The sequence below is a fragment of the Homarus americanus genome, unplaced genomic scaffold (assembly GCF_018991925.1).
Source record: "Homarus americanus isolate GMGI-L3 unplaced genomic scaffold, GMGI_Hamer_2.0 scaffold33556, whole genome shotgun sequence".
In the NCBI taxonomy this organism is placed as follows: domain Eukaryota; kingdom Metazoa; phylum Arthropoda; class Malacostraca; order Decapoda; family Nephropidae; genus Homarus; species Homarus americanus.
Genome location: NW_024713392.1, coordinates 420,724 through 445,000, shown reverse-complemented (window position 1 = coordinate 445,000; position 24,277 = coordinate 420,724). Strand labels below are relative to the sequence as shown.

At 38.3% G+C, this 24,277-nt stretch overlaps 1 protein-coding gene across 2 annotated transcripts in view; it reads left to right on the top strand.

The window, feature by feature from the left end:
* Positions 1-4,742: 4,742 nt before the first annotated feature.
* Positions 4,743-24,277, top strand: part of LOC121871956 (cadherin-86C-like) — a 175,694-nt gene continuing 156,159 nt past the window's right edge. For both annotated transcript variants that reach the window (XM_042374585.1, XM_042374582.1), the window contains exons 1-2: positions 4,743-4,784; positions 14,982-15,694. In XM_042374585.1, the coding sequence (XP_042230519.1) occupies positions 15,424-15,694 (271 nt within the window). In that variant the 5' untranslated portion in view covers positions 4,743-4,784; positions 14,982-15,423. The remainder of the gene's footprint in view (positions 4,785-14,981; positions 15,695-24,277) is intronic.

The following is a 24,277-nucleotide window of genomic DNA, read 5'->3' as shown; positions in this document are numbered from 1 at the left end:
ATATATATATATATTTATTTATTTATTTATTTATACAGGTGTGTATGTGTGTAAAAGATGCCCTACGCATTCTGCAGGATACATGTATACAAATTTAATTTTGAAGGATGTATAACATCTTCTAAATCATATTAGAACATAAACAAGTATCGTACACATATAAAGATAGCGCACCCAGATATACAAATGTTCATAGGCCTATATGCGCGCGCGCGCACACACACACACACACACACACACACACACACACACACACACATATAGACAATCATATTTGTACGAGTGTATTGCTGATTCAGTAACACTCGCACCTCGCCGCCGACCTAATTACAGCCTACAGTACACACTTGTATAGTACATGGAAATATTGACATCCTAGCACACCAACACAGTCACGCACACGTTGGCTCCAGATAAGCGTGGACAGATTTATACTCATTTACTCATTCAGAAAGCAGACTCAAGCACGTACAGACATAGGTATCTATAGAGATAAGTACACAAAGATACAAACTTACGGGAACGTAAAGACCATTAAGTACAGAGATACGTACACACCCATATACGCACATTTAAAGAAACACAGACCGACTTATAGATACAGATATGAACACCCACAGGTACACACAGATAAAGATATGTGCAGACACACCAACGTACAGTCGTCAGTATGTACAGACAAACGTAAGTACGGATACTAGAGGGTGCAGGAATGTACTTCCTCACACACACACACACACACACACTGTACGTACAGAGAGGCACGTGAATACGAGCACATATTGATTAAGAAGTAGTTCAAGGTTAGACTTTACCTGTACCGGCTCCTGCACGAGTGGTCACGTCCACCATAAATCTAAGGGAACATCACGCCACTATTTCACTTACTCAACTTCTGCTTCCCTCCTCTGGTGTGTTACCGCCTGTTGCTTCTCTTTCCACTGGGCCGTGTCTGGGTGTCCCGATGATGATAATAGTTGTCGGTCTGGAAATAATATAACTTGATATAATATTGAATGGTGAGGACCTACCTATATATATATATATATATATATATATATATATATATATATATATATATATATATATATATATATATATATATATATATATATATATATATATATATAATTTTTTTTTTTTCGGTTTCTTGTTGCTTTTGAGATCCATATTGGTTTAGGCTCATCAATTTTGTTCATAGGGAAATGCTGTAAGTTATCAAGCACATAGCCAAGTGGCTGGTGAGGTTAGGTTACGTTACGTTAGCTTAGGTTAGATTGTCATATTGTGACAGTACAGTCCACTTCACTTGTGCGTTTACAAGGGCTCGTCATATAAACATTCTACAAATCATTTCATTGAGAAATTTGTTTCAATTTGATTCTATGGTATGTTTACTATTGCAAGTTTCCTTCTGCCGAAAGTAAACAAACACAGGGCTGCCACACTGCACCGAACCTGACGAGCCCCTGTAAACGCACTAGTGAAGGAGACTGTACCTGTTCTGTTACTGCTATAGGGACGTAATTGGCATTTCTAAAAATCTGTTAAGATACTGACTGTTGTTGTCATGTTCTCCCTTACACTTCCCGTCACTGTTATGCCACAGTGACAGTGTCTGGTCAATATTTTCAGTGTTAACAGTTTGTAACAGCTGTTTTCTCTTCGTGCGACAGTCTTTTAGTTATTGTGTGATATACTGTTGTAAAATCAATGTTTTTTTCCATCAGGCTTCGTTATACTGCACAGTCATTTACAGTTACTTATAAACTGAGTGAGGGAGTCTAGATGAGAACTGGTGATAATAACAGTTAATAGCAGTTACCGTAACATCATCATTACCATCGCCATCATCATAATTATCATTATCATCATTATCGTCGTCATTATCATCATCACCAATTTTATACAATTTATTAGAGTGATAGTGGTGGTTGTTGTCAGGCGTGTGAGTCAGTGACCATCTCTTAATACCTCTTAACAGTCTCCCTCTCAACAGCCCCTCCTCCTCCTCCTGCCTTTGTCTAATCACTTGTTTAAGACCCAACAATTTTCTTCTGACCTTCTCTCCATCCACTCCCGGGTCAAGTAAAGCACAAACTTCTCACTAATAACTTTCCAATAATAACAATTACAACAATAAGTCATGATTTGGCGGGGAAGAACAACCTGATCCTTCGTCCAATTACTTGTTAAAATATTACCTGTTAGTCCCTTGGTTGTTTACAGTGCCCTTCCTTCCCTCCTAACCCCCCCCCCTCACCTTCTCTCTCATTCCCTCCTTCTCTTTAATCCTTCCAGTCTCCCTCCTTCGCTCCCTACCTCCGTCCCTCTCTCCTACCTGCCTTCCTCTCTCCTACCTGCCTCCCTCCCTCCCTCCCTTCCCCCCGCCTCCTTCCCTGCGTCTATCAAGGACAGGTGTGTAGGTAATGACTCTCAACAGCAGCAATTACTGATAGTTAACCTGTTGCCCCTCACTGATCCTCCTCCTCCTCCTCCTACTCTCTCTCCCTTCTTACTCTACTACAATAATTGACGGGGTGAACCTCCTCCCCCTCCTCTACTCTTTACTCTATAGTTTCAGGATTATCGTAACTCACATCACACGTGGGTTTTTTTCTCCCCTCTCATCTCTTCGTCTTAGTGTTGTGGGTGTTTAGTCTCGTACAGTGTGTTGATATTACCGTAATTAACCTCCTAAGTGTTTTTTCTCCCCTATGAACAATTGAGGTAAAGTGGTTAATATTATGGTGTCTCGTTTAAGTCAATGTGTTGGACTGGTTTTTTTTTTTTTTAGGGGGGTTACTTGATTATTATGTATCCCAGCTTATTTCACCCGATGATTAAGCACCTTAACGTTACCTGGGGGGGTTGGTGAGGTTATATTTGGTTGGGTTAGGTTATGTTTGGTTGGTTGTTATTTTAGGTAAGCGTTATTGTGTTTAATATTATGGTGAATTAAGCTTGGGGGCTAATCTTCATAGTGTCGTAAGGGATCATGGTAAATAAAGCCAGTACTGTGGTGTAAAAATCCTCCTAATGTTCAGTAAATTTTCGCCTTTAAGAATTTAACATAGACCCCCTTCCTTAGTGACGTCACGATCAAAACAAAATATTACTTATCTCGTGTTGATGACAGACGCTTCTTGAAGTAATGATAGATGGTACTGAGGTGAGGTAAAAAAATCCTTCACCACAACCTGGCTTGTGTCTAATGGGATTATTGTTGTTCACTGATCGAGAAATATAAACACAATTGACGTAACTTGGAAGGCTCCCTGATCCGTGTGACTGGAGGATGGTATAAACTTTAGAGGTTGGTGGTTGCCTGGCATTCACTGCGCTCAGGTTACCGCTGTGTTTTTCATTGTCGTGATGGGTCGTCGTGTCACCTTCTTGTGGTTAAAGGATGTCAACGTGGCTTTAAGTAAATTATCTATATAACCACACGAAAATCCTGGAAGAAAAATTTAAAGTTTCTTATCTATTACATATTCGCTAGCTGTTGTATATACAATAAGATAGTCTCGTTATATAACCCTAACCGTAGGCTCAGTGACCATGTTGGGTACTGTTGTTGGCCGTAAACTTGTACAGTATTGTATTTGTAGCATCGTTTGACAGATATCTTAACCCCTTCACTACTGGACGCCGCTTTTAATATTTTATTTGCCTTACGTCAGACGATTATATTCGGTACAGAGAAATCCCCTTACGGAGGGATTAAACATATAAATATATAAATATTTTGAATTTTAATTATACATCTGTGTGGGTCCTCACCTTACTACTGTGCCACCACAAGTCTGCCACACAACTACTTACAGTACGCATTATCGATCAAGTTAACGTTGTAAAAACAGAAAATCCTCAATACTGTTAGTTAGGACTATTTTTATATTGAATAGGTTTGTGGAACTTTTGTGTTGGAATTACAGACACGAGGAATTTAGAGTTAGCGATGTACAGTATATCACATGTTTTTGGTGGTGTTCCCGGTTAGTGACGAGTCAGTCTCTGTCCTCCGTACGGCGCCTTATCCCTTAGTGTGGACGAGTACTTTTCTTGGTAGTCACATCACTCAAGACAACTGTTTTGTCGTCTCCCTTGTTTAGTATTTAAGAAGAGATATACAGCAGACAGAGAAGAAATTTGTCTTCACCTATCCGTGTGTGAGCGGGTGGTATCTAGTACTCGACGATGGTAATGTTTTGATCTTCCTACCAGCCAAGGTGCGTGGGTGAGTAAACACCGTGACGTAACAGCAACCTGTGTGCAGTATAAACTTACCGAGTTGAAAATGAACACGGACTAGTTATGTCATTAAAGACAAATAGTGTGAAGTGTAAAAAATGTACCTATAGTGAGGTTTTAAACTGTTTGTAGCATGCCTTAGAATACCACCAATCTTGCCTCTCTCAATAAAGATAGTATCACTGTTAACGTTAAGTGGCAACAGTGTGACTGCGAGGTCTCTTAAATCTCTGCCATTGGTCAAATTATCGTCCCAAACCGACCATCGTCGTTTTTTGACGAACAGTCTTACAGTAACCATTAAAATGAGACATCCTTGCAGAGATTAATTACGAGATGAACCAGATTTATTAAAATTAATATTAAATTAGGAGATAAGACAAGGAATGAGTAGGATAAACGTCAGCGGGAGGTGGCACCCGACTCCTCCCACCAAACCTTACCGTCCCGCCCCGGCCCGGTCAGTCAGTCACTCGCTAACTCTCCGTAGGTGAACACCTGGTTGTTGGAGGCTCCCGCAGGCCCTATCAGTAATATTCCGGATTTCTCCTCCGCTTTTGATTTATGTGGGCTGAAAATATACCTGAAGAGTGGATTAAAAGTGCGATAAAGAGAGAATTGTGTGTTCCGGAATAGAAGGATATCGGTGGAGTAAGACAGTTTAATTAGGTTCCATACTATTGGAATGTGACTGGGATAAGTGACATTCGCGGGTGCTGGTGACTACCCTATGTAATTTGAATTAAACAGTATCACTTGGAAGTACTACAATTTAAAAAAAAATAATAATTGAGCTTGATTTGTACCTTCAGGGTTCGGTGGAAGGAATTTTCAGTTTACACAATATGCCATTAGTGATGAGAAACGATGTAACACGGAGCAGTATTCAACAGCTGACATAGCCTCAATAAAAAAAAATAATTGTAACTTTTACACGACGCCATGGCGGACACTACGGACTCATTAGTGATTCCCGGAATCTGAAACATGCTGGACAGCTGACTGATGACGTCACGTGTATCACTGTTAAATTCTTTTTGTATATATCATGTGTGTAGAGTTGGTAAATGTGTATAAGCTGTGTATATTTCCTTTGTCTTCGAAATAGTGTAAATTTAAACTTGTGTATTATAATGTTAGAATGTGATGTCAGGAATATTTGTATGCTAGCGCAATTGTATGGTAATCAGCCATTGTTGATGTGTATACATTTTGTTGGTGAATATAAATACAACTCAACTATTCATATTTATTCACTGGTGTGTGTTATGGAGGCTCCTTTTTACACTGTTAGTAAATATATACGGTGCGTTACAACTATAGTTAGTCGTGTGTATATATATATATATATATATATATATATATATATATATATATATATATAGTGTTTGTTTTTATTCATGTATAGTACATATTACGTACATATATTTGTTAAGAGTTATTTTAATATATTTCTAAATTTTTCGAAAATCTGAACTAATACAGTAACGTATGTAGGTAAACACAATCACTTTGTCTTAGATGATGAATTTACATAAAATAAACTTTACTTAAGGTAATTATATATATATATATATATATATATATATATATATATTTTCTCTTTTCGATGGGTCGTAGGGTTTGGACGAACAAATACTGTATACATATCTATACACAAACCATATACTCGGCTGACAACTTATAAATATCATTTACATAATAATGCAGCCTCTGTTCCTTAAAGGTTAAGGTTAGATCCGACCTTATTACCCAAGAGTTTCTGGGACCAAAGAATTTTGTCGTGGACAATGACGCGTCTCTGAGCACGGCCAGAGCCGTAGATGGAAGAGTGCGGCCAACCGGGCACCATGTTGTTACTCAGCGGGTGGGAAGTCTTTTTCGGGCTCTCCCACACAGCTTATAAACATGCTTCTCCAAATGTTTAGATTCTATAGTACGAGCGCAAACTTCTTCATCAGTTCAATAACAAAATGGTGCCCAGTGATGAAGGTATCATGTGCTCCTCCTTGTCTTATCCAATCAGACTTTCAAAATCTATCAGTTTTATATAACATATTATCTTAACTCAGTGGGAATTACTCCAAGCCATATGAAAATAGTTTTGCATATCATCTACATCAAGAGTGAGAATACTAGAGCCTAAAAATGTTAATATTATCCATAGTTGGTTTTGGATAAGAGGAGTACAGTAGTGTACTTAACCCTTTATAGTTTATAAAGCTTTGCTAATACCGAAACAGTAACTACGCCAGTTACTAATGAATAAATATCAGTAGTTTTATATCTTCGTCCTAATGTCCACACACATTTTGTAATACTTCTCATACTGTGGTTCAGACGAGTGTTAAAAAATTCAGTGTTACATACAATACTCTCACTGTAACACTCAGAGAACTTATTGTTAGTCCCCTGGGGTACATATTTACCAACAGTAATACGCGTTCACAAGTACTCATTCCCAACACGAATAATAGGCAACGGTTACACCTATTGATGGAACGCTGTATCAGAGCATTTACTGCCCCGTTGACCAAGTCCTATACTCAGGGTAAACAGTGCTGCCCTGACCTGGGGCGTGTTGGGTGACAAGGTCCTATACCCGTTGTATATCATCACACCGTCGACTTAACTTTACACAGGGTACACCACTCCGTCGACTTAACCTAACAAATGGACCACACGTCCTTGTCTATAATGTATTGTTCAGAGGCCAAGGTACAAGGAGGCCTGAGTTTAGGGCTCTTTTCATGCTTCATCTACATAGTGGTATACTGTATGTCCCCCCCTCCTCCTCCCCCCCTAGAGTCTTTCAGCAGAATGGCCGTCCAGGAAGGTGTTGAGGTTTGAGTGGTGTTAGGATTTCTGGTTTCCTGGAGTTTCTTCTGTCCTGGGATTCCGGGACAAAACAAGTCTTGATCCCGGAATTTCCCCGATTTTATTTCTGGAATCTGGAAATGTGAACGAAAAAGAACAATACATCATTGTGTTGCAATTTAACAGCATTTCTTAAGATAAGAGAAACAAGAATTAATACATCCTATAAAATTCTACTTAATGAGTAAAACGCCCATATATAGTAGTATAGCACATAATATATGATAGTTAGACTTTTGTCAAATTATAGTAGACATTTCCTACTTCTCACGCCGCCAGACCCGCACTGAGATGCTCTTGTAACATACACGAGTATCCTTCAGGTCATGTTCGTGTACAGGACAGGAACGCTTTCGTCTCGACTTTTGCTAGCCGTAACTTCTTAGTAATGTAGCAACATACATATCTCACCAATCTATCTATTTATGTATTTTTGCCTTGTATGTGCTAACTTAGGTTGCATACAGAAGGATTATTATAATACAGTGCGGGAAATCCCGAGATTTTCAAAATTTGTTCCGGAATTTAAGTTAGCTATTTAAGGGTCGGGATCCTGGGACATAAACCCTAAGTGTGGCGGTGCGTGGCGGAATAAAAAACAAAAACAATGTCGTAGGGCTCGTCTTAAACTGTGTGTGATCTCTCACACACAGTATACTGTTCATCTTGTTTCATCACTTACCTGCGAGAGAGATTTAGGAGTAATGATAAGTAGGAACCTTAAGCCAAGTAAACAATGTGTTTTTGCTCGTAACAAGGCTAATAAAGTACTTGGGTTCATACAAAGGAGTGTTAGTTACAAGACTAGCGAGGTCATCCTAAAACTGTATCTTGCGCTTGTGAGACCACACCTGGATTACGCAGTTCAGTTTTGGTCACCGTATTAGAGAATGGATATAGAATCATTGGAAAGAATTCAGAGGAGAATGACAAGACTAATCCCGGACATTAGGAACCTTGAGTACAGAGACAGATTAAAGCATCTTAATTTGCACTCCCTCGAGAGACGTAGAGCGAGGGGCGACTTGATAGAGCTGTATAAGTGGAAGTCAGGGCTAAACAAAGGGGACATTACAAAGGTACTCAAACTATCCAACCAGGAGCGAACTCGTAACAATGGTTTTAAATTAGACAAATTTAGATTTAGGCGCGAAATAGGTAAACACTGGTTTGGAAACAGAGTAGTGGATGAATGGAACAAGTTACCAAATATCATCATTAACTCGAATACGCTGAATAGCTTCAAACATAGGTTGGATGCTTATATGAGCAATAGGGGTTGGGTGTAAACTGGACTGCCCTGTATGGGCCAATAGGCCCGCTGCAGTTTCCTCCATTCTTATGTTCTTATGTTCTTATGTTCTTAAGTTCTTTGGAATCCTCTCTCTCTCTCTCTCTCTCCTTCCTTTCTTTTAATCCCATTACCGGTACTTTTTTTTATCATTTTCCCCTTTCTCAATCGCCCTTCCTTACCTTCCTCCCTTCGTAAAGGCGTCTTTGTGTGTGATATTTTATCCACCTACATATTTTCTGCACTATTAGTCTTCAAGGCATGTTTGTGTACGCTTCACATTTAGCGCGAGAGTGTTTCATCACGAGGTGGAATAAGAGGAGCTTCTTAATCTTAGTGAGATCCGTGTCAAACTCTGGAGGGAACCTTCTGCGCCTTTAAAAATGTAATAAAGTGACAGTAATTCATAGGCTACTTAATTAATATAAATGAACTTTATCTACCATAACTTAACCTATCTTATCGTAACGTATCCTAACCTAACTTGACCTGATCTCTGTCCTGTAACGTGTAGAACTCCTTACGTATTGTTACTTCGTTAATGAAAATATTTTATGGGATTTTATTTAGATTAACGGTTAACTTGTATAAAATCCCATAAAATCATCCCATTAACGAAGTAACAACACGAGTTTACTAATTGTCGCCCACACACATATTGTCTCCTTATGGTTAACTGTTAACAATGAGGATACTGTTTGTGTGTGTGTGGGCGACAATTGGCAAACACTGAGCTTATAGATACTGAAGTGTGTTAAAGAGTTTCAAATAAGTGATAGAACTACATTGTGTCGTGTCTATACGTGAGCATTGGTCTATAACGTATACATAAAGTAAAATATGACGACGTCTTAACCTTTTGAGTACTATAGCTTCGCCCCTTGAGTACGGTAACTTAATGTGGTTACTCCATAGATTATAAGGTTATACTGTGCACATATTAGTAGACGCTCTCTACACACACATCGGTGATCTTACCTCGAAGAATATGTAGCTATATAAAGTTGGTTGAAAGTGAATAACAAAGGAATTATATCACGTATACATATAAGAAAGATGATTTACTTCCACAAACACATCACCAAACGACGGTGGAAACATTTTCATCAGGTTATGAAAAAAGTTATGATCGTTCATATGGGCAGGTGGGGTAGTGACAGTGGTGAGGTAATGGTGGTGGTGTTTATAGTGGTAATGGTGGTGGTGTTTATAGTGGTAATGGTGGTGGTGTTTATAGTGGTAATGGTGGTGGTGTTAATGCTGGTAAGGGCAGTGTTGGTAATGGTGGTACTGATATTGGTGGTGGTGGTAGTACTGATAATAGTTGTGGTGATAATGGTGGTGTCGTAAATCACCACAACTACGGTGTTTTACTGCCTCTTCTCACTACATGCACACTAGAGCCATTGCGGCACATGAATCGCAGTATGTGAGCTTCGAGGTGAAGGCCGTGTGTGTAGGGTTAAGAGAGCAAAATAAAAAATCTGTAAGAATCAAAGATGACTTAAATGAATATTATATGAATATGCCCTAGATAACACGACATATCTCCAAATTATTATGATTTTTAAAGAATCGATGAAGACGTGATGACTAAAGGTGTATGGGAAGTAGGATGAACTGACTGATGTTGAGTTGAAAAAGAAACGCTTACGACACGATGGCGACTCGACTGAAAACTTTCAAGACGCGAGAGACTGAATGATTGATTGATGTTTAGCTGAAGGCAAAGGAGGTGTTAGATGGGAGACTCGCCTTGACATACCACAGTACACTCTTTAGAGGCTATAACATTGGAATGTGTCGATGTGTGTCAATATGTGAGGCGTGAACATTGTCAGACTGGAGACTCACATTGAGACGCAAATTATCCGAACGAGTGAGTCAAATTAACACATATCTCGCACAATATTCGAACCTTTCAAATTTTATCCTAAAGAGAAGACAGTTTTCCTCTCCCTAGAAAGACAGTGATTCGTGTAACAGTTATTAGCTAAGACGAGAAAACCATAATATCCACCGCGGCGTCACATATTGTCTGTCTCTGGACAATTTACGTCAGGATATGTCCGTTCCGTCCTTAGTGTGAACGGGCCGTAATGCAGTGTCTCATCAGACAGGTGAAGTGGCAGCGTTCAGTAGTCAACACGTGATACAGATTATACACTTGAGTGTCACTACAAGACACGATCTATAATTAAATTCTCTGGTGTCATTTCTGTTAAGGTGTTACAGCGTCTACGATAATTAATCTTCGTACACCTTGTCACTGAGAACATCTATTAAAACTTAAATATTATTTCCTACAGCTTGTTTGTGTTGTTGTCTAGGTATTTCTACTTCAGCTACAAAGATATCTAAGCACAAATTCTTTAAGTAGGTCATGACACGACAACAACCATCAACACTTAGGGAGTGTATCTCAACACTTCCTACGTGTACTGGTAGTAACGTCACGTAGTTGGTATTGTGACACCAGCAGTGCGTGTGAGTGACTTGTGAGTGTCGTGTTTATATTCTACGTGTTAAAAGATAATTATTCTTAATTTTTTGGTACAAATTATTATTTTTTCCCAGTAATTTTTTGATAAATTAAAATTTAAACGAAAAATTTAGTTTAAAATTTTGAAAATCGAAAATTTTCTTTCGTATTAATTTGTAAGGCCTATCTATAAATACAAGTTGTCTATATATGGGTGCCTCTGTCTGTCTTTGCTAATCGTGATCTCCCAAACTATTAGACATATACAGTAGAAGTCTTATCTGCCTTATTGGTGAAGTCGTGCGTCAGGGACCCAGTGTGTGAGGCTCAGCGGGCTCCAGACCTTCCCACTCGCACCATAATAAAACGCTAAGTTCAGATTCACAAAGATTCCTACGTATTTTCCCCCATATTTGTGCATAAGGCAACATATTGAGTTAACTTGCACTCTTGAGTACAGTTTGGCAATCATCTATGCGTGGCAGGTAAAGTAATAAGACTAAACATAACTCTGTCTCGGTAGTTTAGAATCTCAAAATGGAGGATTATGATTTGTTGTCATTAGTCACTCAACACAGGTCTGCACTACAACTGAATATGGCGAAACGCGATATTTACAGACACTCCCGGAAGTACAGTAGAGGCGAGGGGCCCCGTGATCTAGTAAAAAGAATAACAAAATCCACAATGCAGTGATAGCGAATCTTAAACACTTATGGAAATCAGTTTATCATTCGCACCAGAGAAGCATTTTTTCGCATAAGGTGACGAGCTGCCTAATATTTCACCGGTTAGACGTATTTGTTTTTGAGATGTGTGATCTTCTATGATCGCCATCTTGAGATTATTTTCCTGTTTTACTGAAGGGGTGAGAGAGAGTGTGGCGAGGAGGAGGTAGTAGGGAAAACACTGTTCGTGATCCTGTAGTTCTGTTAGGTAGATGTCTTCCCCCACTAGGAGCGCTGCATGGTGTCTCGTCGGTCTTTAGTGAGTTCACGTCACCAACACGCGGGAGATAATCTCTTGAACTCTTCAGTCAGTGGAGAGAGACGTGTATCGAGTATAATACAGAGGTTAAGTCTTATAAAAACTAGGTCTTTGTCTTTGACGGCGAATTAATTCTCACGTAACACCACCACAATTAATCACATACAAGAACTAATGATGACTTAGTACTTTAGCTAGTCTGGTGAGGATACTCTACACGATTCGTCTCTTGTTAAATTCCCATTACCGCTCAGTACATAAAAATTACTGAAGATTTACTTTCAAACTTGCCTCAAGTACAGAAGATATCAGGAAATATTACAGAATAGGTTGTAATAAAGTAAAGAAAATTACCAACTTCCGGAATTGACATATTCTGACGCAAATTATCCAAACGAATGAGTCAAAAGTTAACAACACTTCTCACTTATTCGAAGCTTTCAAATTTTATCCTAGGCGGAAGACAGTTTCCCTCTCCCTAGAAAGATGAGTCTCGTGTAACAGGCATTAGCTAAGCTGAGAAAATCATAATACCCACCGCGGCGTCACATATCGTCTGTCTCCAGACAATTTGCGTCAGGATATGTCCAATCCGACCTGAGTGTGAACGGTGGCACCCTTACACGAAGACCTGTGGGGGGGGGGACATGAACTGTTGTGTAGTGCGGGTTATTTAACACATTGAAGAATTAAGTGGTTATACCTTCCCCCCAGGTACCTGTGTTGATCAGTTACACAAAGTATCGAAGTAAAGTTGCCGCCATGTAGCGTGTATTACAGTAGTGATACAAAAGAGTTGGACATCATGCAACCATTTAGCAGGAACGTTGCTGACTCCCAACACCAAGTGGGATTGGGAATATATTACCCAAGTTTGTCGCTCAGTTGAGTTTAATCAGTAGAGCTTGTCAACTTTGTTATGTGTGAACGATATCGTAAACATATATTGAGTATTAGAAAAGTTATCCTGTAAGGTGATTGTTCATAAGGCGGGGACCGTTTAGTTTACTTGATACAGTTAATGTAACGAGATTCTGTCATGGATATTTTCAGATGTATTAAGTTGTTTCGTGTAAACAAGGTCAGAATATCCAAGATAGCAGGCCAGGTAATGACTTAAAAAAATAAAACTTAGTAAAGGGTTTATATATTTTAGCCTCCAGGGTGGTGGGCGGTTCTCCCCTGGCCTTGAGGAGTGAGTCACGCGTCTTCCTATTGGTGGAGCAGCAGTTGACGCAACCCCCAATTGTTACCTGCGTCATGCACCTGTACTGTTACCTGTCCTCACTTACTGACCGACTGACAAACTTTAGCAAGATAAAAATTGTATATCAAAAGTTGTAATGGCAGAGATTGTAGTTAGGTGTTGTGGAGCAGGAAGGTGTAAGGGGCCGGTCAACCTTATACGCTTTTACTCTAGGTTTAATTTATTGAACTTACTCCATTAGTAATTCTTCCTGTGTTTTCACGATTTATAGGAAAGATCTTAAGTTTGTTTACACGTGTCAACAACATCATGGGAACATATCACCAGGTGGTTTAAGAATATTGTACAGAATATACCACTCGTTGACGTGTTGCTTCTACCACCAGTTTTATTATTAGCTTTGTTCTACTCATTTTTTTTGCCTTGTTCCCGCTTTTGTCTTTAGTTCTTGTCTCTTTCCATTTCCTCTCTTCTCCGATTTTGTTTCCTCTTCTCTTTCTTCTCTTTATCTTCTATTCTTCCTTCTCTTTCATCTCCTTTATCTTCTATTCTTCCTTCTCTTTCTTCTCCGTTTTCTTTACTTCTCCGTTTTCTTATCTTCTTCCTTCTCCCTTTTCTTTACTTCTCCTTTTCTTTCCTCTTTCTTCTCCTTTGCTTCTCTTCTTCTTCCTCTTCTTGTCATCTTTCTCCTCTTTGTAACTTGGTTGTTGGGCACCGTCTGTTGTTTATAAATATTATATATAACTAACTAATTAATATATATAACTATAACTAATCAGACAATATATATTTTTCACGAATTATGTACCAACACTGTACCATCATTATTATTATCATTATTATTATTATTATCATTATTATTATTATTATTATTATTATTATTATTATTATTATTATTATTATTATCATTATTATTATTATTATTATTATTATTTCCCTTCAAGGTCTTGTTGTCGTGGATGTGTGACGTATTTCTGTTTTCTTTGCTTCACTTCAAAATTAGCGTCGTCGTAATTCTTCTTCAGTTTGTTATTGATTTTGTTGTTATTATTTTATTATAGTTCTTAGTATTATTATTTACTAACACTGGTACAAAGGTTTCGTCCTCCTTCCGTGATCTTGGTGTACCTTACTGTTCATCGCTGCTGGTGGGCATACGACTTTCTCAATAGCCCCCCCCCCTTCAATAGAGGGGGGGGGGGCTCTTATATTTAACAGACAGGAGGACTGGTTTGCTTATGTTGTGGGATTAATAAATACCTTACGACCGCGGAGTATTGTGAAAGGAGTTTTCGGAGAAGTTCCGTTCATCTTTCCACCCGTTATGCTGCTGTCCTTCCGCCTATAATAAAGTGTTGCTTCATTTTTATGGGGACATGACGCATATTTGAGTGAATCTGAAGTCTGTTTCCAGATGGTGTGAATCTTCGTCAAGAGTATATATATATATATATATATATATATATATATATATATATATATATATATATATATATATATATATATATATATATATATATATATATATATATATATATATATATATATATATATATATATATATATATATATATATATATATATATATATATATATAATTTTTTTTTTTTTTTTTTTAAAGCTTAAGTCAGATGATATCTACAGAAGAAAATGTTTGGGTCACTAAACTTTGTTCTCAGTGAGACGAGTTGTCTCCCTTGAAACATTGGGACGTGGTGCTGTAACTGCTCCGTGCTCTGAATTTACTACCGTATGTTTTATTATTATCCACTAATGGAATCTATCTTCCAGTTGTGTACAACTATAACAATTATCAGAATCTTCTGGTGAAAATAATGTTTAGGTATTAATACTTCTAACACTTTTATCTGTATTCATCACAGGTTTTAAGACAAGCGCTTCTCACAAGCCTTATTGTACATATTGAGCAACAGGAGTTATGACAAAATAAGACATTGTCGCCTCAGAAGTGTTACCAAGTCAATAAGAAGTGCTCGGCTGGGATAATAGATAGAAACAGATATATATATACATAGAAGATATTTATTACTATAATTAGTCTATTTTAAACTTTAGCTACATTATTTTTTATACTTGTAACTGTGATATATTAAGTGAGGAGAGTTAACATTGCAAGATACTTATAAGTGGAAGAATTAACTGTTCAAGACAGCTACGTATAACTGAGTTAAATTTATAAAATAGAGAGGAAACCTAACTTTTTAAGATACTTCAAATTGGTTTTAAGTGAAGTTGATTATCTGTGGTGTACCCAGGGCAAGGCGGGTGTGAGGAGCGCCCCTCGCCATCCCTCTCACCCACTTGATGGCACGACGGCCGCCCCGCCACCCTCCCCTGCCGCCAACACCGCCCTCGAGGAGGTGGCGACGGGGGTGGGTGGCAGCTCTAGCGGCAGTGGCGGCGGCGATGGCGGCATTTATCGTGCCGCACGTTGCCGCCACGGTGCCGCAGTTCTACTCAGCGAACGAGATGTCCGTGTTGTGGCTGTCCATCGACACGGAACCCGGGGAGATTATCTACCGGCTGCAGGCTTCCGACGCCGACAAGGACTACCCGCTGGCGTTTGATGTTTACGGTCAGTACTGCTTCCTGTTGTGTAGTAGACGTCGAGGTAGTAGTAGAAGTAGACACATAATATTAGTAGTATACGTAATAGGAGACGTAGTAATAGACGTAGAGGTGGAGTAGTCATTGTAGGTAAAGGTTTCTTAACAGCCCGCCTCTTGGACAATGGAGACAGAAACATAAGGCATAATGAACACAACCGCTGGAGGCGCACCAGTAGGCCTATGACCACGACCTGTGTATTGATCCCTAAGTACGATGACAACCTAATGAGTACGATGACTTAACCTCTGAGTACGATGACAACCTAATGAGTACGATGACTTAACCTCTGAGTACGATAACAACCTAATGAGTACGATGACTTAACCTTTGAGTACGATGACAACCTATTGAGTACGATGACTTAACCTCGGAGTACGATGACAACCTATTGAATACGATGATTTAACCCCCTTCAGTTCGATGACGACCCACTGAGTACGATGACAACCCTTTCTGTACGACAGTCTAACCCCTTGAGTACGTTAACTTTGTCCTCTTGGGGTTGTTATCATACTCAACGGAATAAATCCTCGGTAGGTAGTAGGCAGCTACCAAACAGGGAGGTACTACCACCTGGGAAGATATTGGAAGCATAATGTGTTGTCTATGGTAGACCCTGCTGCCATATGGCATCACGAAAATTGTGACCAAGTCTCAGGTTGCTGATCTGACTTTCTGCCTCATTTACACACAATTGCAGGGTCTCAATTGTTTCTCTTACTATTGACAACACAACATACATATATTGTTTCTCACTTTTGATCTCATTATTATTATTATTATTTATTATTATTATTATTATTATTACATTTTCACCCCCAGGCCCCGATGTGGGTCAGTGACCTGTGCCCGGGTGGGATAATCCCCGTAAAAAAAACAAAAACAAAAACGGTGGATTAAGTCATCGTACTCAAGGGGTTAAATAGCCTTATAATATGTTTTTTGTTTATTTCAGAATTATTCGGTATTATTTTCAGCTGTACTTAGTATAAGGGGTTGTGGGGGACACCTACAACACCCAATCCATCATCGTCCTCCCCTTCACTTCTGGCAACACTTTTTACTGGTTCAATATCTCTACTACACGCAAGCTTCCTGTTGTCTTCTCACTCATTTCATTCCTTGTATATCATGGCTGTGGACCCCCCCCTCTTATGTCTTATACCTTCTCCCTATAACTTACAGCTATTATATTCTAGCTAAGTTATGTATAGCTATTTTCATATTTCTTATCTGTGGTGTACTAAGCTAAACCGATCTTCAGTATTATATTGTATTGCCCTGCAGGGAACACCGTGTCATGTGAACCTCCTCTATTTCACCACAAAGCTAGAATAACGATAGGATGTTAACACGGTAATACTTGACTACGCTGGCGCACCTAAACCACCTACCGTTGACAAGTGTTGTATTGAAGACGACGAGTCATTTCTTACCTCGAGAAAGTCAGGAAAAAGGGAAGAGGAATTGTAGTTTTCGTATTTTTCTTTTGCCGACTTCCTTTGTTCTGACCAATAATAATGTTCACCCGCAACATCTCACCGACGCCATTTTACGTGTTTTAAATAAAAATTCTTACCTGTGACTGTTTCATACACCAGAACGCTTTCAGCGATTGCTACAATATATGATTTATGCTACATAAGATGAACCTAACCTAACCTAAATGAAACATTTTACATCACCGTTAGGTAAGGTTAAGTTAGGTAAGTTCATCTCATTTCCTATAAATAATATAACGTAGCAGTAACGTTCGTGTGAATGGAACACTCGCTGGGAAGCGTTTGTTTATAGACATCAAGCCAAACTCGAAAAATAGCGTCGGTTGAACATAGCGGCTTGAACTCCATTATTTATAGGCAAAAATTACAAAACATATTTCGAAAATTGCAATTCCTCTTCATTTTTTCTCGAGGTAAGGAATGAATTGTCTTCAATACAATATTTGTCGACCGCAACCGGTTTAATTGCTCCGGTGTGAAGTAATACCGTTAACACAACACACTATCATCTGGAGCGGGTGCAGTACAGTAAACCATCGGGCTGTGGTCAGTACCCATGGTGTGTGGACCACACACACATGCACGAGTTGGACGTGTATGTATTATTGAAGTACTCGTGTTATTTTATGTAGAAGTAGAATAGTTAAAGAAAGAAGTAATAGTAGTAGTAGTAGTATTGGTAGTAGTAATAGTAATATCAGAGAAATTATTGTATTATTGGCAAGTTAATAGTGAGAGAAGTAATGACCGCATTAGTGTTCAACTCCTTCAGTAGCGAGTATTCCACACAAACAGTACCCCACCACAGGGGTCAATATATTTAGTAAAATATAATGATGGTAGAAGACGTTGTAGTGTTAACCAGGGACTCCTCTACCTGTAACCCTCAGTGTGATTATCGTATAAATACATCTCTTGCTGCTGGAGTAGAACTCATAAGTTGAACAGTTACAATACTACAATATATGGCTGCTGTGGAAATAACCCAACATTTATAGGATGATATAATTATGTGCTCTAGTTAATAATGAAACAAAACTTAGCTTTGAAAGAAGACTCAGTAAAGTCTGCATAAAGGTGTGACTGAAGAAGTTTAAGCTGGACTCAATAACTGTACCTCGTGTTGGTAAACTAGCACCACAAGACACCATGTGGTCGACTTCATGGCAGATATACGTGTTGCCTCGACACTTACCGTAGCTGTCGAACGAAACCTCTACAAATACTGAAAATTGAAAATATAACAAATATAATAAAAATGTTAGTTATTGATCTTGTTATAACGCGTCTAAAAATATGTAAACATTTTGGTACTTCGTTATTAAGTCTTAAAATGAGAACATACTGTGAAATAAATCAGTAACATAATGCTAGGAAGTAGAAAATCGTGTTTTATGGCATAATTTGTTTACGTTTTAACACTCGTGAAGTATTGATGACACCTTCTTGTTTTCGGTGCAAGAAATATTTCAAGAAAATTCGCTCATAACATTGTAAGACGCTAAAGTTGTTGTTGCACACGGTATTCAGTCCTGTGCCTGCGACCATAAATAACAAAGATTACATGAGAGAGAATTATCACTCAGCTTTTTGATATTTAAATAAGATTGTTCACGTCCGGGACTTTCATAGTGGAACTAGACCTTAGCGCCTAAAGGGGAGTATACATGCCACGTGTGAATAGTTAACAATGAAAGACACACAGGCGGGCGGAGACGAATGTTTTATCGCTCTTGAGAACAATGAAGACGGCTCACCCGAGTATCATCCTGAAAACTGTTGAAACTGTTGCCGCCATCGTTAACTACAGCGACCAATTAAACTCGTGGATATTTTACAACAAAATGTTTACAATATCATCTTAAAATATTATCATTAAAGTCTGTGTTAGCAGAGATACAACCACACTGTTATTGTTTCTGTTGAGACGAACTGAGCCTCCCAACGAGCCATGTGGAAGACATGTTGTGAAGTTACCGACTTATGTGTTACTGATCACCTTGGGTTAGTGTTACCTGCTTATGTGTTACTGATCACCTTGGGTTAGTGTTACCTGCTTATGTGTTACTGATCACCTTGGGTTAGTGTTACTGGCTTATGTGTTACTGATCATCTTGGTTAGTGTTACTGATCATCTTGGGTTAGTGTAACTGGCTTATGTGTTACTGATCATCTTGGTTAGTGTTACTGATCATCTTGGTTAGTGGTTAGTGTTACTGATCATCTTGGGTTAGTGTAACTGGCTTATGTGTTACTGATCATCTTGGTTAGTGTTACTGATCATCTTGGTTAGTGTTACTGATCATCTTGGTTAGTGTTACTGATCATCTTGGGTTAGTGTAACTGGCTTGTGTGTTACTGATCATCTTGGTTAGTGTTACTTATCATCTTGGGTTAGTGTTACTGGCTTATGTGTTACCGATCACCTTGGGTTATTGTTACTGGCTTATGTGTTACTGATCAGTTGGATTAGTGATAATGGGCTTGTATTCGTATCCAGACGCATTGTAAGAAATTTAGCTAAATGAGTAATGTAAACTGTCCCGGTTTATATTCTCAATGATCGAGGAGATAACATTTAAAAGAGGATTTATTAGCGTGTGATTCAAGGACAAAATTTGAAGCATTAATCTTCACTGTTTGGAAATTGGGTTTATAAAGGAGATTTTGTAAAACAATTTATCAATAGAAATATATAAACGATTGATAAAATATTTCAAAAGTATAACAACAACAACCCGCTGTTACTTAGAGAAAATCCTTAGTTTTGTGTTTCCACCATAGAGGCCATGGTGTGACGTCACATATTCACGTTTTAGCGTTCGAGTGAAATCAATTATGTTGACTCTTGTTTTAACTTTCAGAAATATTTCACAGGAAACTTGATTTACTACGAAGTGTGAAAGAATTTACTTCCTATTAATAATCAGGAAGTTGTGATTAAATTCTTTATATAGTTACACAGCTGTAACTTAATGATTATGACCGCAATTTGTGTCAAGTCGTTCATCGATCTACTGTAGAGTTAGTTCTTGGAAATCATTAAACACATTTTTTTTTAGAAATTTATCGTTACCAAATAGGAAATTTGAAGAAAAAAAATAAGTTGAAGCTTTAACGAGTATGTCTGTTTGTGTGTTTGTATTCAACGATTGATTATAGGCTATCGATCAAGGCTGATATATTAGTTTTGAAAATACCTCATTCACCATAAAGTAGTACAGCGGTTGGAGAGTCATTATGCCATCATCAATATTATGTTACACCGCCGTTCGATAATTACTACTTGTTTATATGACAGCATCTGAATATAGGTTAGTTGCGCTCTTATAGGCACCTGGCTACTCTTAATGACTAAAAATAATAAATCATGGGTTGGCCAACATCGTCATAAACGTCTCATGGTGGTCTGTGATTGGTCAACATCATCACTGACTTCTCATGGTGGTCTGTGATTGGCCAACATCATCACTAACGTCTCATGGTGGTCTGTGATTGGCCAACATCATCATAGACGTCAGAGACATATTAGTCACCTCATCCTACCTGTTGGTGTTACAGTACATGTTCACGTAACCTCAGACTCCACACACATGTATGTTCATGATGGAGTTCTGTGAGCGAGAGTTGGAGATTTGTCTTTACTGGTGACTGGAAAAAAAAATCAAATTTTTGCCTAAATTAAGTTAGGTTGGTTGACTTTTCGGAGACTTTTTCCTGTGATTTTATTTCCTAGATTATGGTCATGGGTGTGTCCACAGTTATAGTCTTCCTTAGTCGTCTGTGTGTAACTCAGGGCAGAGTCATTTGTGTCCAAAACAATATTATTCCATCTAGGCTTGGCTATAATTAAGGGTTGAGTTACGGGTGTGTTCATAATTACAGTGTTGCTGACATAGACGAAAATATTAAGAGTTGAGGTAGAGTGTATATATATATATATATATATATATATATATATATATATATATATATATATATATATATATATATATATATATATATATATATAATACGCGAAATACTAGTAACAGAAAATTAACCATCGCACTAAAGATAAATATTGCATACCTGTATTATTCTTGATAAACAAATTACCCGGTACATTTGTTTTACTGTACTGTATTATAGAAAACTGTATTACAAAATATCGCCATTCTGTTGTATTAGTTTTGACAAAAGCGGCCATTTTATAAATAAGGAACTCAGAATAGCAACTGTATTATTGCGATAATAAATATAGATACTATAATCAGACGACAACTGTCACTTTCTAGTAACGCCATTACTCAGATGTACAGATCTGGTAACGACTATTGAAACATATTATTTTTCTATTAGCTATGGAGTCTAATGGAAGAGAGTACCTGAAAAAGTTTGAGGAAAAAAATATCAAATTACGCAGACCTTCACAACAAAGACCGCTGCAACGAGCCCCGATTCGAGTGCGTCATTTTCTCGTGTAAAAAAATATGTCCCGTCACTTACCTCAGAGATTTCATGACACGACCTCATTGTCCGAGGAGAATTGTATCGTCTTCCTACTCTGGAGCGGAGACACTTGGCCAAGCATTTTCTGGGGTTATTTTAAGGAACAAATGGGTGTCTGGCATGCAGTAAGTAGGGAAGATTAGCGTAACGTTTTCTAAAGAGGATTTCGCTAGTGGTGAATACGGACCCGGAGGTAATTTGGAGAGAAAATTACCCGAAAGAAACTCAAGTAAATGGTTTAATTATTTGCGTCTTTGAAGGTTATGCCGTAAAAAAAAAAGTAAAACTTCTTCTTCACAGCTTAAATACACAAGTAAGTATTTTTGTATGTATGTATGTCATTATATTCTCTCATACATCAAGGAATGCAGACATAGAAATTTGTATTAAACATTCTCTACAACGACAAATATGAGTGTTAACGTTGGGATATTTTTTTTTTTTTGGGCGTAGTTTTGACCTTGGTTCATTATGTTGAAAATTATAACTTAGAGAGAGAGAGAGAGAGAGAGAGAGAGAGAGAGAGAGAGAGAGAGAGAGAGAGAGAATTTGTTTGTCTGTGTGGGAATTGTGCCTGAACGATATAAAGTGAACTGCTGCGACGGTGAATTTGTCTTTGTCTGGAAGGTAAAATTTCTTGAAGTTATGATGGTCTGGGATAACGTATTATTTCATTTTGTCTTCTTGGAGTTATTTCTTCTCCGTCGAGGAAGAAAGAAGTGAAGGATATTATTTTAACAATTCGTTGAAACTGTTCGCTAAAATTATTTTTTTACAGCTTCTCGGTAAAGCGCTGTTAAAATGTTTTCTTTATAAGTTGTGCGTTAAAGCTGTTCCCCAAGGTTGAAAGTATCTGCTAAATAAATCAACAGTAAGCTTGTCGTAGATGTTTAAGCTGTCCGTTAAAAGCTACTCTGATTTTTTTAAGCTAATGGTAAAGCTAACTACATTCCCCAACAGTAACTCAAATACTCACACAGTAATACGATCTCATTCAATTTTAACATCACTCGCGACAGTAACACCCACCCCACTACACATTCCTCCTTACCCCCGAGACAAGTCAATAGTCTGCAGTCAACCGCCGTTAAGTACAATATTGTGTTTTTCTCACACACAAAGATGTCCTGCTCTTAAAGAATGGAAATAGTTAATATTGCTACAAAAGTTATACACTCGGTGGTGCGGAGGACAAATAATAATTCATGAAGTTGGTCAGTTAGTCGTTCACTCTGGGGGAAAAAGTTCATTATGGTGATAAACGCCGCTAAGAATACACACATAATTTTTTACACTTGTTTTCGAATCTTTTATTAGATTACTGTCATTCAAGAATAATAATAAGAATGTATATGTTTTAAGTGGACGGTAGAATGTGACAGTTATTGTGAATGTTATCTCGTAAATGATAATACTCGACACGAAGACCGATCCACACCTCTCATGGCACCACCACCACCAAGAAAAACAAAAATAACACTGAATAACTAAACATCAACTCTACCACCACCACCGCACTAATAAATAATAATAACGGTTGCCCCTCGTGTTCGTGGATACCTGGCTTAAGGGCCACCTAGACGTGATTTGTTTAAGGTGTAGAAGCTGTCGCCAACACAACAACCACACCCTGAGTTAACGAATGACATGATCCAGTGTCAAGGTATTGTCCGAGAAGACCGGACAACTCGCCAACTACACTGGCTAACCATTACCCTGGAACACAATCTACAAATCTGAACATCCAGGTCCCCAATTACTGCTGAGTAGACAGAGGCAAATGGCGTGAAGAAACTTGCCCATAGTTTCACATTGCCTGAAGTTCGAACCCGGTTCCACTGGCTTGCGAGGCGAGCATGTTGACATTACACCACAGGTCGCCACTACACTACATAAATTATAATACACAACCACACCACACCACTGTCAGTATAATGGATTGGCTGTGAGGGAGAATCGAAGGGATCAATGTTAGATTGATGTCCGGGTGTTCATCGTGGCCAGTAGCGCCGCAGACCTAACCATACCTTACCTTACCGAATTTAACCTAACACCTTACTAACCATACCCTACCTTATTTAACCTAACACCTTACCTAACCATACCAACCTTATCTAACCGAACTTACCTAACCATACCCTACCTAACCTAACCATACCTTATCTAACCTTACACACCTCACCTTACCTAACCACACCTCATCCTAACCACACCTTACTCCACACCCCTTAATGCACGCCACTGTACACTGTGCCTTAGGTGTTGGCTGTTAATACGGGTCTTTGACTAAGAAGCGCATTATTGGTGATTTGTACAGTGAGGACAAATATATTGACGAGAGGAAGTGCTCAGTTTTGTCCAACTTGAAGAACTTGAGGGAGTGTACTTGTTATGGGCATGGGTGGGCGATCGGCCGGCCATAGGTTACTTTATTATTATTATTATTATTATTATTATTATTATTATTATTATCATCATCATCGTTTTGTTGGTATAATTCGTTATTTAGATGTGTCTGGGGAAATTGGGTTTAAATTTGAAATATTAAGTCTTCA